General features: G+C 41.3%; 1 protein-coding gene across 28 annotated transcripts in view; it reads right to left on the bottom strand.

Annotated features, from left to right (window-relative positions):
• The window catches only part of OBSCN (obscurin, cytoskeletal calmodulin and titin-interacting RhoGEF), a 174,059-nt gene that overhangs the window by 46,385 nt on the left and 115,197 nt on the right, over positions 1-12,477 (bottom strand). For all 28 annotated transcript variants that reach the window (XM_058831609.1, XM_058831612.1, XM_058831598.1 and 25 more), the window contains 16 exons: positions 11,891-12,088; positions 11,454-11,486; positions 11,267-11,365; positions 10,564-10,782; positions 9,806-9,872; positions 9,683-9,702; positions 9,253-9,381; positions 8,348-8,487; positions 7,765-7,965; positions 7,335-7,417; positions 6,266-6,439; positions 5,250-5,409; positions 4,723-4,839; positions 3,369-3,533; positions 2,100-2,258; positions 860-1,037 (listed from right to left, as the gene is read on the bottom strand). In XM_058831609.1, coding sequence (XP_058687592.1) covers positions 860-1,037; positions 2,100-2,258; positions 3,369-3,533; positions 4,723-4,839; positions 5,250-5,409; positions 6,266-6,439; positions 7,335-7,417; positions 7,765-7,965; positions 8,348-8,487; positions 9,253-9,381; positions 9,683-9,702; positions 9,806-9,872; positions 10,564-10,782; positions 11,267-11,365; positions 11,454-11,486; positions 11,891-12,088 — 2,142 coding nt within the window. The remainder of the gene's footprint in view (positions 1-859; positions 1,038-2,099; positions 2,259-3,368; positions 3,534-4,722; positions 4,840-5,249; positions 5,410-6,265; positions 6,440-7,334; positions 7,418-7,764; positions 7,966-8,347; positions 8,488-9,252; positions 9,382-9,682; positions 9,703-9,805; positions 9,873-10,563; positions 10,783-11,266; positions 11,366-11,453; positions 11,487-11,890; positions 12,089-12,477) is intronic.

The following is a 12,477-nucleotide window of genomic DNA, read 5'->3' as shown; positions in this document are numbered from 1 at the left end:
TGGGTTGGAAGAGACCTTAAAGATCATTGCATTCCACCCCCTGACATGAGCAGGGACAACTTCCACTATCCCAGGCTGCTCCCAGCCCCATCCAGCCTGGCCTTGGGCACTTCCAGGGATGGGACAGCCACAACTTTTTAAACTTTCATTTTAACCCATGCTACCACATGAAACCATACAAAGTTATTCTGATAGTCTTCCTCACTAAAATATCTCACTAAAGGCACAAAAATTAAGTGCCCAGACTTGTTTTCAGTGTATTTGGACTAAATCCAATGCTGCTCTGGCATTTTCAGATCCCAAATACCCTTATGCTATAGTGGATATCATTCATAGCTTATGCCTGGAAAATAAAGATCTAATATCCCTGCTGATAGATTTTGTGGATTGAGAACTGGTGGAATCTCAAATGACACTGAGAATGATGAAGCCTTAATGACCAGACAAAAGTCCAAAGCAAACCCAGGTGCAAAGATGGAGCAATGTAAGCCAGGAGTTGAGTAAAGAGTCTGGAACCCAGGGTCATTTGTACTGGGGTGTGTAGGACTCTGGATCAGGGTACAATCCCAACTCTCCCTGCCTTTCCTTCAGGAGAGGTGTTTTAACCTTCAGATCATCTTCATGGCCTCTTCTGGACTCGCTGCAGCAGCTCCACGTCCATCTCATATTGGACACCCCACAGCTGACACAGCACTGCAGGTGAGATCCCACAAGAGCAGAGCAGAGGGGCAGAATCCCCTCCCTGGAGCTGCTCCCATATTTAACGACCATAAACAGCTTCTCTCCCCCTTTTATCATTTCCTCAACCAAGGAGACCATCCAGAAGAAAAGGGTTTGGGCTGTCTTGTGCCACACTTACTCCAGATGGGCTCGCTGATCCGCTGCTGGATGCCCAAGATCTCCTTCACCCAGGAGTTCTTGATGTTCACGGTCCGCGCCTGCAGGAGGTATTTGCGCACCAAGTCCTCCCGCTCGTGCCAGATCTCAAAGGCCCGGTCATCCCCTTCCACCAGGTCGTTCACATCTATGTTGTTCAGCTGAGTGACACAAAGGGCAAGAAAGTCACTGCAAATCCTGTGTTTTTAGGAATTCCCAACAGCAAAAAGGGGCAATTTGCGCTTCCTTCAAAGATTTTTCAGATTGCCTGAGCAGTGCAACGTGGCTTTGGCTGAAGAGCAGCCAGAGCTTAGAGTTGGGCTCAACCAGAGTTGAAAGTTCAGAGTTATTTTCCTTGCTATATTTGACTTTCTGGTTACCAAACTGACATTTTCCTGGGGTTAATTTTTTAGGAAAACAATGTCCAGCATTAAAAGCTATCCCCAGGGTGGAACACACCATCCCTGAAGGGTTGGACCCAGGCAATTTGGAAAATAATAGAAAACAGGACAAAGCATGGAAATGTTTCCATTTTATTTTTCTTGGAAAATAAAAATCTGCCTATAAATATCGATGAGGACAGAGATAAGGACTTTGAGAAGGTCCTAGCTGGGCTTGGTCAAGAGTTCCATGGGTTTTTTGGTTGGTTGGCTAGTTTTTATTGGAGTTGAGCAGCTCCTGCCTTGTGAAAAACCTTTCCTCAATTTCTGGCAGTTTTAACCCAGAATGTCTAAAGATGAGTGGGCCAAATCCTCTGAATTTTTCCATTTCTGAACAGGAATTGGTGTCTGGAAAGGACATAACCAGCAGAGAGAACATGATGGAATTTAGCAAATAAGATTCTTTTTAATTTACTCCCAATATTACAGACTGCCAAAACCAGAGATGTACAAATGCAATTTTCGCTACAAATTGTAGGCAGCAAAATCCAATTTATAATATCAATATATTTATTCTGTTAATTAAATGAGGTAACAGAGATAAATAAATGCTTGTACTTGTAATCTCCTTGCTGCATGGTAAAAGTCCACCCTGATGGTTTTTGACAGCTTTCTTAGAGGTTTAAAAAAGATATTTTTGGATAAGTGCAGATTCTACTTGTGCTTCAAAGACTTTGAAGCAAAGGAATAGCTCAGAAGGATTAGAAGACTGTCCAAGCTGGACATAGAAGTGAAGTTCTAATTGACAGAGAAATACTTTATGAGAGCATAAAGTGATCAGACCTTCATGATGTTCTTGAAGATGTAGCTGTAGGTGTCTGTCTTTGTGTCTCGCTTTGGTTTGCAGATCACAATATAATTTTTGAAGAGGAAAACATGTCTTTTGTGTCCTTTCCATGCCATTCGAGCTCCTGGAGCTCCTTCCCACACAATGAAGTGGCCCTGGATAGGAAAAAGAAGGAAGAGCACATAATGATACATCTGGAATAATTACCACAGTTATGTTTCACCAACGTTTTTCAGTGCCCAGATAACAAATGTTTCCTGTTGCATCGTCCCTGATGTATTTCTGGTTTATTAAAGCATAGCAGATAGTTTCTAATGCTAAAGGTGACTCATCAGTCATGGGCACAGCCAGTGGTTGTCATTACACCTTCATTTAAATGGTATTATTTTGTGCCAGAAAAGTAGAGAGACTTTGTCAGGCAGAAACACTCTTGAAAATATTAAAGGAAAATTGTATTTTGGGTACTATACAGACACTTTATCTGATGATTTGGTCACCTTCATCAGAGCAGGAAGTATTCATTTCACATAGCTTCAAACATAGACAGCTCAGATAGTGACGTGGGTTTCCCCAGGCATCTCTAGGGAGAAACAAACACTCGAGGGGTGTGACTGGACACTTTTTGGATGCCTAAATGTGGAGAGACGAATGCCCACCACAGCATCACTGTAATCTCTGGTTACACAGAGATAACAATCACTGTTAACCTTACTTGCTTCACTCAGCAATACACCAGGATCCCCATGGAAAACATTTGATACAGACAGAATTAATTAATTGCCTGGTATAACACAGTAAATCTGTAGAGAAACAGGAATTTGAGTGAAGCTGTTGCAAGTCCTTGATTAAAGTGTCCTAATAGCTGGGTCATCCAAAAAGCCACAGAGATGGCTCGTGGGATAAACCTGGGGGAGCACATGGGTTTCTTGATGCCAGTAACTCTGGGACCTGCCCTGTGTTGCTTCTAAAGAATATGAGAGGATGAATTAAAACCCTTTTAGACCATGTAGGGGCCCAGAACAATTTTACTCCTGTCACAAAGGTGAATAACTGCATTATGTGTGAATTTCTCCATAAGCATCCATGCTCTGCCATTTCAAACCTTAGTGGAGCCAGAACATCCATTTCTGGACAGCAGAAAGTGAAATAAGCAAATCATCTCTTTCAGACATCATTTCTAAAGGATTTTCTTCTAAGAATTAAGGCTCCTTAGAGACTGGTGAAGGCACACACGGAACCAACAGCGACTGGGAAATTCCAGTTACCTGCCGGATGGGTTCCCCGAGGCTTTCCAAGGTCCCGGGATAATTCTCAATGAGTGAGACGTGGAGGTTGTTCTCTGCTCTTCGGGTGAGGGCAGACACAATGGCATAGGCCTGCTCCAGCAAAGTGCAGTTCTGGCTGTTTCTGGCTTTGTTTCGGATTAATTCCTGTAGGTGAATGAAGAAAATATTAGTGGACAATCAGAGAGAAAAAAAAGCAGCTCCTTCAGAGCTGAAGAGTTTCTCAGTATCTGCTCTGGCTCTTTCACCTGAGCAACTTTTATCCCATTTTTCACCATGTGCTTCTCAAATAACAAAGTCTTTTCTTTCCTACCTGTTCTGCTGGCTAGTCTCAAAGACTAACCAGTCTGGATTTTCCTTACACCAGTTGACATTAAGCAAAGATGAAGTTGAAATAAACACCAGATATGCTTTGGTGGTTGAAAACCAAAAATTCCAAAGTGATCCTAAATGTGCCCATTGCATTTCTCTTCTGCTGACCCTCACAGTACCAGAGGACAAGTAATTCATGTGCTGAGCCAACTTTAGATTAATAAAAAGAGAGATTGGAAAAAATGTGAAATGGCATTTTCCATGTTCTTCTCACATTTGTTCCTGTTCCTCTCTTCCAGTGATGAAGGCATGGAAAATGCCTTTGCTCCTCCAAAAGACCCTTAAAAATGTTGGTGTTTGTGTGCAAGAATGTGTTCAGTAGTAGAAAGTTCTTCAAAATATTCAAACTGCTAATTTATACAACATTAGAATACATCAATATTTTGCCATGATTATTTTCTTCCTGAGTATCCTAGTGCTATTTCTCATGAAAAATACAGTTTAAAATGTTGCTCTCAAATGTTTGCTTGTGGTCTAAGACAGTAAAACAGATGCAAGCCTGAAAGACAAAATATTTCAGGGTGGTAGAATGGGGCAAAGCTTTTCAGAAAACAAGAATTTCATCATACTGTAATATCAGTATAAAACATAAGGAAAAAAAGAGGTAAGTCATTATCTTAGACATGGAAACTGCTTATCTTTATCACATAAATGTTGCTGAGTTTGAAGCAAATTCATACCTGTCATCCATGCAGGCATATATAATTTGTATCATACATATATTTTTGCATATAGTTAAAGATAAAGCCTCACTAAACTTTATGGGGTTGGATTCTGTGAACCTTCACCTGGATTTACATTTACAAAACTATTTAGAGAACACCACCACTGATTAATCTCATATTTACTCAAGCAGTTTTCAATTGTAGCTGCATCAGAAGGAAGCCAAGAAATAGGAAATAAAAATATTTTTGTGCACGAACTGCACAGAGCAGAACAGAAACCTGTAACAACATCTCTTTACCTTAATTATTGTCTGGTACTGCTGAATCCTGTTTATGGGTTTTTCCAGGTAGTGCTGCAGTGGTGGGATCAGTGGCTGTGAGGGATCTTCATTAGTTACAAATTCATCTGTGTATCTCTGAAAAAATATATGGAATAACAAGGAAAGGTTGTTATAAAGAGCAGTAGAAAAAAATCCTGAGTAGCTGGAGCAGATAAACAATATTTGTCTATTTATATTTATGATTTATGCAAGTTCTCTTGGTCTTATAATGTCATAGCCCTTAAAACATCCTTTAATTACAATTACATAAACACAGCCACATTTAAGTCTGTATAAAGTTTATGATATTAATAAATGCATAAGAATATGTTCCCATATTGGCTGCACTTACCAGAAAAAGCTGGAAAGTAAACTAAAAATCATTATTTTTAACAAAAGGTATTACAAACACTTTTGAGGTTGACATTTGTGATTAACAACTACATTTCTTGATGCAGTGGGTTACAGGATGAATTTTCCACAGGTGCTTTTGGCTCCTGCCTTACCTTGTAGAAATCCTGGACAGCTTTGCTGACAACGATTGACTCAGCCTGGACCCTTCCCACCAGGTACTGGATGTACTTGTTAAACTCTGCCTCGTGCTTGATGAAGCACATGGCCACGTCATCATCAGTGTCACAGCCCTGCAAGCTCCGGAGGAAGACACTGTGGGGACAGGAGAAAAGGTGCTGGAATGAGGCTAAAACATGTCCCCAGCAGGCAGGCTGTGCATCAGGAGATGTCAGGCTAGCACAGGTTAAAGGAAATGATGGGGGGAAAATGAGCATTAAACTTCTCAGTGCCTCTTCACCCAGCACAATGCCATTCCTCTTGGCTGGGATGGGATGGAGGGACTTGGACAAGGGCCTGGAGGACAGGATGAGGGGGAATGGCTTTAAACTGACAGAGGGCAGGGTTAGATGGGATATTAGGAAGAAATTCTTCCTTGTGACAGTGGGCAGGCCCTGGCACAGGGCCAGAGAAGCTGTGGCTGCCCCTGGATCCCTGGAAGTGTCCAAGGCCAGGCTGGATGGGGCTTGGAGCAGCCTGGGAGAGTCAAAGGTGTCCTGAAATTCATGGATGCTGACATCAGTTTTACGTGGATTAATATCTCTATGAAGACACCACTGAAGTGCCTGTAAGAACTAGCTGCCTTTTTAACATAATTCACTGTTTCTCAGTTAAATTCACTTAAAAGAGTAAAAAATAAGCTGGACACAGGAAGCTTTGAAGCTCTGAAGGGGATTATGGAAGTCCTAACCCTGTGCTATGATTTAAGACTTGCCATCATTCACCCTCCTAAAAGGAGCATCAATTCCCTTGCACCTCAGCACTGCCAGTGCTCCACATCAGGAATAATAGTAAGAATAGTAATAATAATAAAATAAGTAATAATAATAAAATAAGTAATAATAATAGTAATAGTAATAATAATAATAATAATAATGATAATAGTAATAATAATAATAATAATAGTACTGCCATTCTTTGGTCTCCAATGAAGGCACTTGGGAATGCCCACCTGGAATGGAAGCGACCAATGTCATCAATATTCCTGAAGATGGTGGATTTCTGACTGGCAACAGCTCCTGGCACACTGGGACAGGTCTCAGTGTACCTAAGGTGATGAGTCTGCAGGAACTGTAAATCTTGAATATAATCTTCCTCTGAGATCAGCAGCTCCTGAATGAGAACACTGAAGGGGAGACAGAGGGGCAGAAAGAAATCACAGAAAAATCATCACAATTGTCCTTGAGAGGCTTTTAGGCTGTAAAGTAGAGATTTATGACCAGAGGAACTGACTCCTGGGTGTGTTAAAAGTTCCCCTCTGGGGAGGGGGTGGGGGAGGAAGGGAGAGAGGGACGGATGGACGGATGGACGGATGATGAATGGATGGATGGATGGATGGATGGATGATGGATGGATGGATGATGGATGGATGATGGATGGATGATGGATGGATGATGGATGGATGATGGATGGATGGATGGATGGATGATGGATGGATGATGGATGGATGGATGGATGGATGGATGGATGGATGATGGATGGATGGATGGATGGATGGATGGATGGATGGATGGATGGATGGATGATGGATGGATGATGGATGGATGATGGATGATGGATGGATGGATGATGGATGATGGATGGATGAGTGGGTGGATGGATGATGGATGGATGATGGATGATGGATGGATGGATGGATGGATGGATGGATGGATGGATGGATGGATGGATGGATGATGGATGGATGATGGATGGATGATGGATGATGGATGGATGGATGATGGATGATGGATGGATGAGTGGGTGGATGGATGATGGATGGATGATGGATGATGGATGGATGGATGGATGGATGGATGGATGGATGGATGGATGGATGGATGAAGCCAGTGGAAGTTGTCCCATCCCACAGGACTCAGTGACACTAGATAGTATTTCAGGTCCCTTCCAACCCAAACCATTCTAGGATTCTGTGATCTCGATTGCCTGGAATTTTCCTAGGCTGAAATCAATCACAAAACACAAATGGTTCAAAAGGCAGGAAAATTCAAAAGTACCAATACCTAGTGACACAAGCTCACCTTAGCTTCCTTTTGTATTCATCTTCAGAAACAAACTCTCCAGGAAACTCTGGAATTTCCATGGTTCCCCACTCCGGTGACAACTACAATATTAGGAAAAAAAAAATTAAAACAATTCTTGGTAGTGGACAGTGCTTTTATCTATACATACTGAGGAATATCTCTCATGTGTTCAACAGTCATGTTTAGTTCAACAGTTACTAAACCCAGTGTGAAATTTCTTTTGTGCTGGAGAGTTTTTAGGTCTTTCCAATCCAGAAACCCCTGCACAAACCAGAAATATTGTCTAATAAAAACATGAAAAAGTACAACCTTCTTCCAGACCCCTTCAACAACCTCCTCCTCCATCACTCCTTGCAAAAGGGATGGCTCTAAACTGCAACAGGGACAAGAAATTTTAAATGAGAAATAACCAAACATGATCAGTCACCTTTAATTTCTTGTCCAGGTAAGCTGGAGACACCCAACCCTGTCGAGAGGGACTTGATTTTGTGGGTTTAGTCCTGACCAGCCATTTCAGGGGATGAGCTGAATCCAGGACTTCCACATATTGTCCTTCCTTCAGGGTGATGGTCTCCTTGTCTGGCGCCGCAGGCACGTAGTCAGCAGTGACCATGTAGACGTCAAAGATCTGCAGGCATGAGACTACAGTCACTTTATGCTCTTCATTTCCTTCATGGAGAACTTCCCACCAAGATTCCTCTGGCCAACTCTGTCCAAGGCCACAGAAAATCAGCTTCTGACTTTCTGAAGTTCAGCCGTGAAAGCAAGAGGTGCCAAGTCATGGTATGTTTTGGCCATGTTGACTTGAAGGACTTGTTCAGGATCACAGGGTGAGCATCAGAATTTGATTCTCTGTGCTCTGTAGCACAGACACAACATTTAACCTCTAAATACACCTACAAAATTGAATTACCTCACAAAAGAGGATGGAGATCGTTACACTATCATAGGTTGGCCATTCTAAGTTTAATTTTCTCCTTGTGTTAAACTTGTCCATAAAGATATCATACCTCCCCTCTGGAATCCCCATCTTCAGATTCAGAGGAGGATTCCTGAGCAATGGATGAAGGTCTGGATCGTCCATGGCGAGGAGATGCAGAGGGAGTTCTTGACTCATCATCACTTTCAGCACCCGGTACTCGAAGCTTAGCTGAAAAGCAGAGCAACAGCAAAGTGTTAAATAAATATCCCCAATTTAAACATGAACCAAATCTACCATAATTTTTCTTCTACCTAGGAAGAGCATTCACAGTAATATTTAGTGTGATTTCCTATTGATGTTTAGGATTAAATGAATAATTTGGATGTTCAAATCCAAATTCAAATCAAATTCAATCATGTATTATGGTGTTGCAGGCCTACTGCAGGTATTGCTGCTGCACTGCAAGAATATTTGTTTGGAGAGTTAATGCCTCTATTTTTGCTCCTAGTTAATTTTTTTCCAACAGGATAATCAGGGCAGACACAAACCAGAGTTCTTCATTCAACTCAACAAATCATTGGATTACTGCACAGCTGTGCACAGAGTTTTCAGCCTTAATTTGATATTAAAATTCCTCTGTGAGGTACAACCTGAAGATGTGGGAAGTACAGAAAACAGGATTGCTTTCTGATTTAGGAGTGATAAATACCTGAGGAATTCAAAATACCTAAGATACGCAAAATACACTTCTATTTTTACAATTTACTATAATAGCTTTTTTCTAGTCTAAAATTCCAGACTGAGATGTGCGGGTTGGATGGACTCCTACAAAAATTTCTTACCCCTAAGCATTGACAAATGTTCATTTGCTTATATAGAATGACTGTCTCAAAACCTGCTGCATAAATCTCATTTATAATTAAATGACACCAAAAAAAAAGAGATTGCTGTTTTTTCCTACCATAATTAAACTGTGTTTTCCAGATTCCTTACCCTGAGTTATTTTTGCAGATACCATTTCTGAGATACGTGAGGTGAGTTTCTGGAAGAACTCTTCTGAGCCAACATCAGCTAATGAAATAGGGCTTTTGGGCACACCTTCTCTGCCAGCTTCAAGGTCTCCTGGAAAAAAGAAAATTTGTTATTAGGCTGGCAGTGTCATTGAAAATTCATCTCTTTGAGTAATAAAACCTTCTGTGGAAGGACGGTTTGGTTTTCTTCCCTTCTCCTGTTTTTAAAACTCTGCTTGTTCTCAGTTCATCCAATAATTCAACCTTGAACAGTGAGCAGTCCTGAAACGTTCCAACATTTCAGACAATTTCAAGAAAACTGGACAAAAATAATTGGATACATGAAATACACTGACAGTCTCAGCTGCAGATACGGAGGGCAGGAAGAAGAGAGAGAAAACAGCTTCTCTTACCTTCAGAGGACTGAATAGTTCTGAAAAAGAAAACAAAGCAGGGTTAAGTTACAATAAAATGGGTAGTAAGGAGAGCCAAATGGGGAACACATTCCCTCTTTCTCCACACATCCAATCTCTTACCCCAGTGTGGTCATGATGGCTTCTGACACCATCACACGCTCCTGGGTCAGGACTTCAGCCTCTTTCACTGCAAGATTGGGGTTTAGCATTAGAGGACAGAAGTCACATCATGTCCTTTTTTAGGTATTTAATGCAGGCACATTTTCTAGATGTGGATTACTGGGAGCACTGCAGCAGCTCCTGACCTGGGATATATATTCCCAATCCTGTGATGGCAATGGTTTCCTTCTCTCCCTGTTCATGGAAAATATATAATTGCCCCATTTCTCCACACTGCAAGGCAGGATAATAGAAAAATGGAATTCTTCACAGCTCTGCCCCTGTTCCCAGTATGTATTTGTTTTTGCTCCATCTAATTGTGTTAAAAGAGGCCTTGGAAAGCTCTGCAGAAATCAAATAACTCCAATACAATCCAAAATACCTCAGCAGAGTGAAGCACTCCAAAAAATTTTTGAAAAGGTGACTTTTCCCAGTAACTTAACATTGCCTTTCTTTAATTTGGTTGCTCCTTAGACTTGCCTTCTGTTTATACAGAAAAGATACTGCTATTAACACAAGACAGAGTCAAAAATCTAAAATATCATAGAAGTAAAGAGTGCAACCATTTGCAAGACATGCAAAACTATGGTTGCTCTCGAGAAAACACTTTTTTGGGTGTGATTGGATAATTTCCTAAACAGTCACACTTGTTTTTTTCCCTTAGGCACTGCATAAAAGGGAAATATAGAGAGAGTGTTTGTGCTGCAGCAAAGATTTACCGTCTGCAACTTCCAGGTTGGCGGTGCAGATGGACTGGCCAGCCTGGTTGGTGGCAATGCACGTGTAAGCTCCACTGTACTTTTTCTTGACATCCAACAGGATCAGGCTGTGGTGCATGTTGGAACTGGCAAGTTTATAGCCAGGAGTGTCTGGTTTGATCCACAGGATGTCTTCCCGAGACTCTTCTTTCATCCAAGTGATTGTTGGTGGTGGATGTCCTAGAGGAAAATTGGTGCAATAAGCTTTAATCTTCCTATTTGTGTTCCTTCCTTAAAAATACGAGCCTTGCTGTGAAAAAAATGCTGTTTTGATCAATTTTCTGATACTTTCCCAACAATAACAGGCATAAAATGCAATAAAGGAGGATAAACCATTTTATGACACACTCATAAAGATATGAAATCTTTCCATAAAACCAAAATTTTCAATCACCAGGCAGTTAATGGTCAACATGCACCATACTACAAAGTGTCATTATCCCCATTTTTACATACAGAAAAATGGAGGTGAAGAAAAACAAGATGCTTTACTGTGAGGTGTCTTTATAAGAAATGTAAGTTGGGAGCAGAATCCCAGACTTCAGATACAGAAAATGAGGTTACAATGACTTAGGGGCAGAGAGAGAAGAATGCCCTTCTCTCTCATTTGTGAAGTTCCACATTTCAAGTGTTATTCAGAGAAATGAGGTATCTGCTCATTTACCTTCAACTTTCACAGATAATGTGATGCTTGCACCCTTTTTCACCTTCTTATTTGTAAATCTTTCAAGGAATCTTGGTGGTATCAGCTGCTCATGGGAATCTGGAAATAATATTATTGATGGAACAAAGTGAGTTTAGACTGAAAAATTCCTGGGGCTTCTGTTCTCACCTGCTGAGGGTTCTCTCACCTGTTTTTGATGGCTCTTCTTTCTCATAAGGATCTGGAACACAAGGAGAAAACACAACATGACAAATACAAATAAGTGTCAATCCAGGAGCTGCACAAAAAAGCTCCCAAAGTGACTCCAGTAGAGATATTACACAGAAATATTGGTGTGATTTGTAAGAGTCCCTAAGTTTTAATGAAATGAGGTTTTAAGGTTAATGAGGATGGGCAAGAATAAAATACCTGTTCATGAGACAACAGTCAGACCACAGAGAAGTGGCATCATCATCCTCTTAAACGGTAAATTTAGAGGTGAACCAAGAGTAAATAACATCATCTTTTACCTACAGACTTCCCCACCTCACCTGAGTTACCTTGGGAGGTTTCCTCAGTAAAAAAAACCAAACTATACAAAATGGTAAGAGCCTCTGGAACAGCCCAAAACAGAGCAACACCCACCTTTGACTACCAGCCTGGCTGAGGAATACGCAGAGCCAGCAGAGTTGATGACAAATATCAAGTACTGGCCAGCGTCGGCTTTGGTGACGTCGCGGATTTCCAGGGAATGGAATTCCTGCCTGTCAGTCTTGAGAATACGATCCGAGGCCTTTAGGGGCTGCCCATTTTTGAACCAGTAGAGACGAGGCTGAGGGTACCCTGTGAGGAGTAGTTACAGACACAGAGAACAAAATTCATTGGCAAAACTGATTTGGGAGCATCTCCAAACTGACGGATCCTCTGCTGTTTCAAGGGTTTAACAGGGCTCCTGTTTCAAGGGTTTCACCAATGAGGAATGCTTATAAATGCATTAAATTCGATTTGTCTCTTAAAATTCTTTCCTGTCTCCTCAGTTTCTGGCTCTCCCCATGTTGTCTGCATGTGTAAATGCCTCGGAGGTTGAAAAATCAGCACTTAGGTCTGATTTGAAAGGTTCACAAAGAGAAATGTTGAAGCCAAATGCATTCCCATATTTTTTATAGACAGCAACAGGAGAAAACAGGAAAACCCCTACCTCTCCCTACCAGAGTCAACACCAGAGGGATGTT

The sequence above is a fragment of the Poecile atricapillus genome, chromosome 2 (assembly GCF_030490865.1).
Source record: "Poecile atricapillus isolate bPoeAtr1 chromosome 2, bPoeAtr1.hap1, whole genome shotgun sequence".
In the NCBI taxonomy this organism is placed as follows: Eukaryota; Metazoa; Chordata; class Aves; order Passeriformes; family Paridae; genus Poecile; species Poecile atricapillus.
This window is presented reverse-complemented; position numbering and strand designations above follow the sequence as displayed.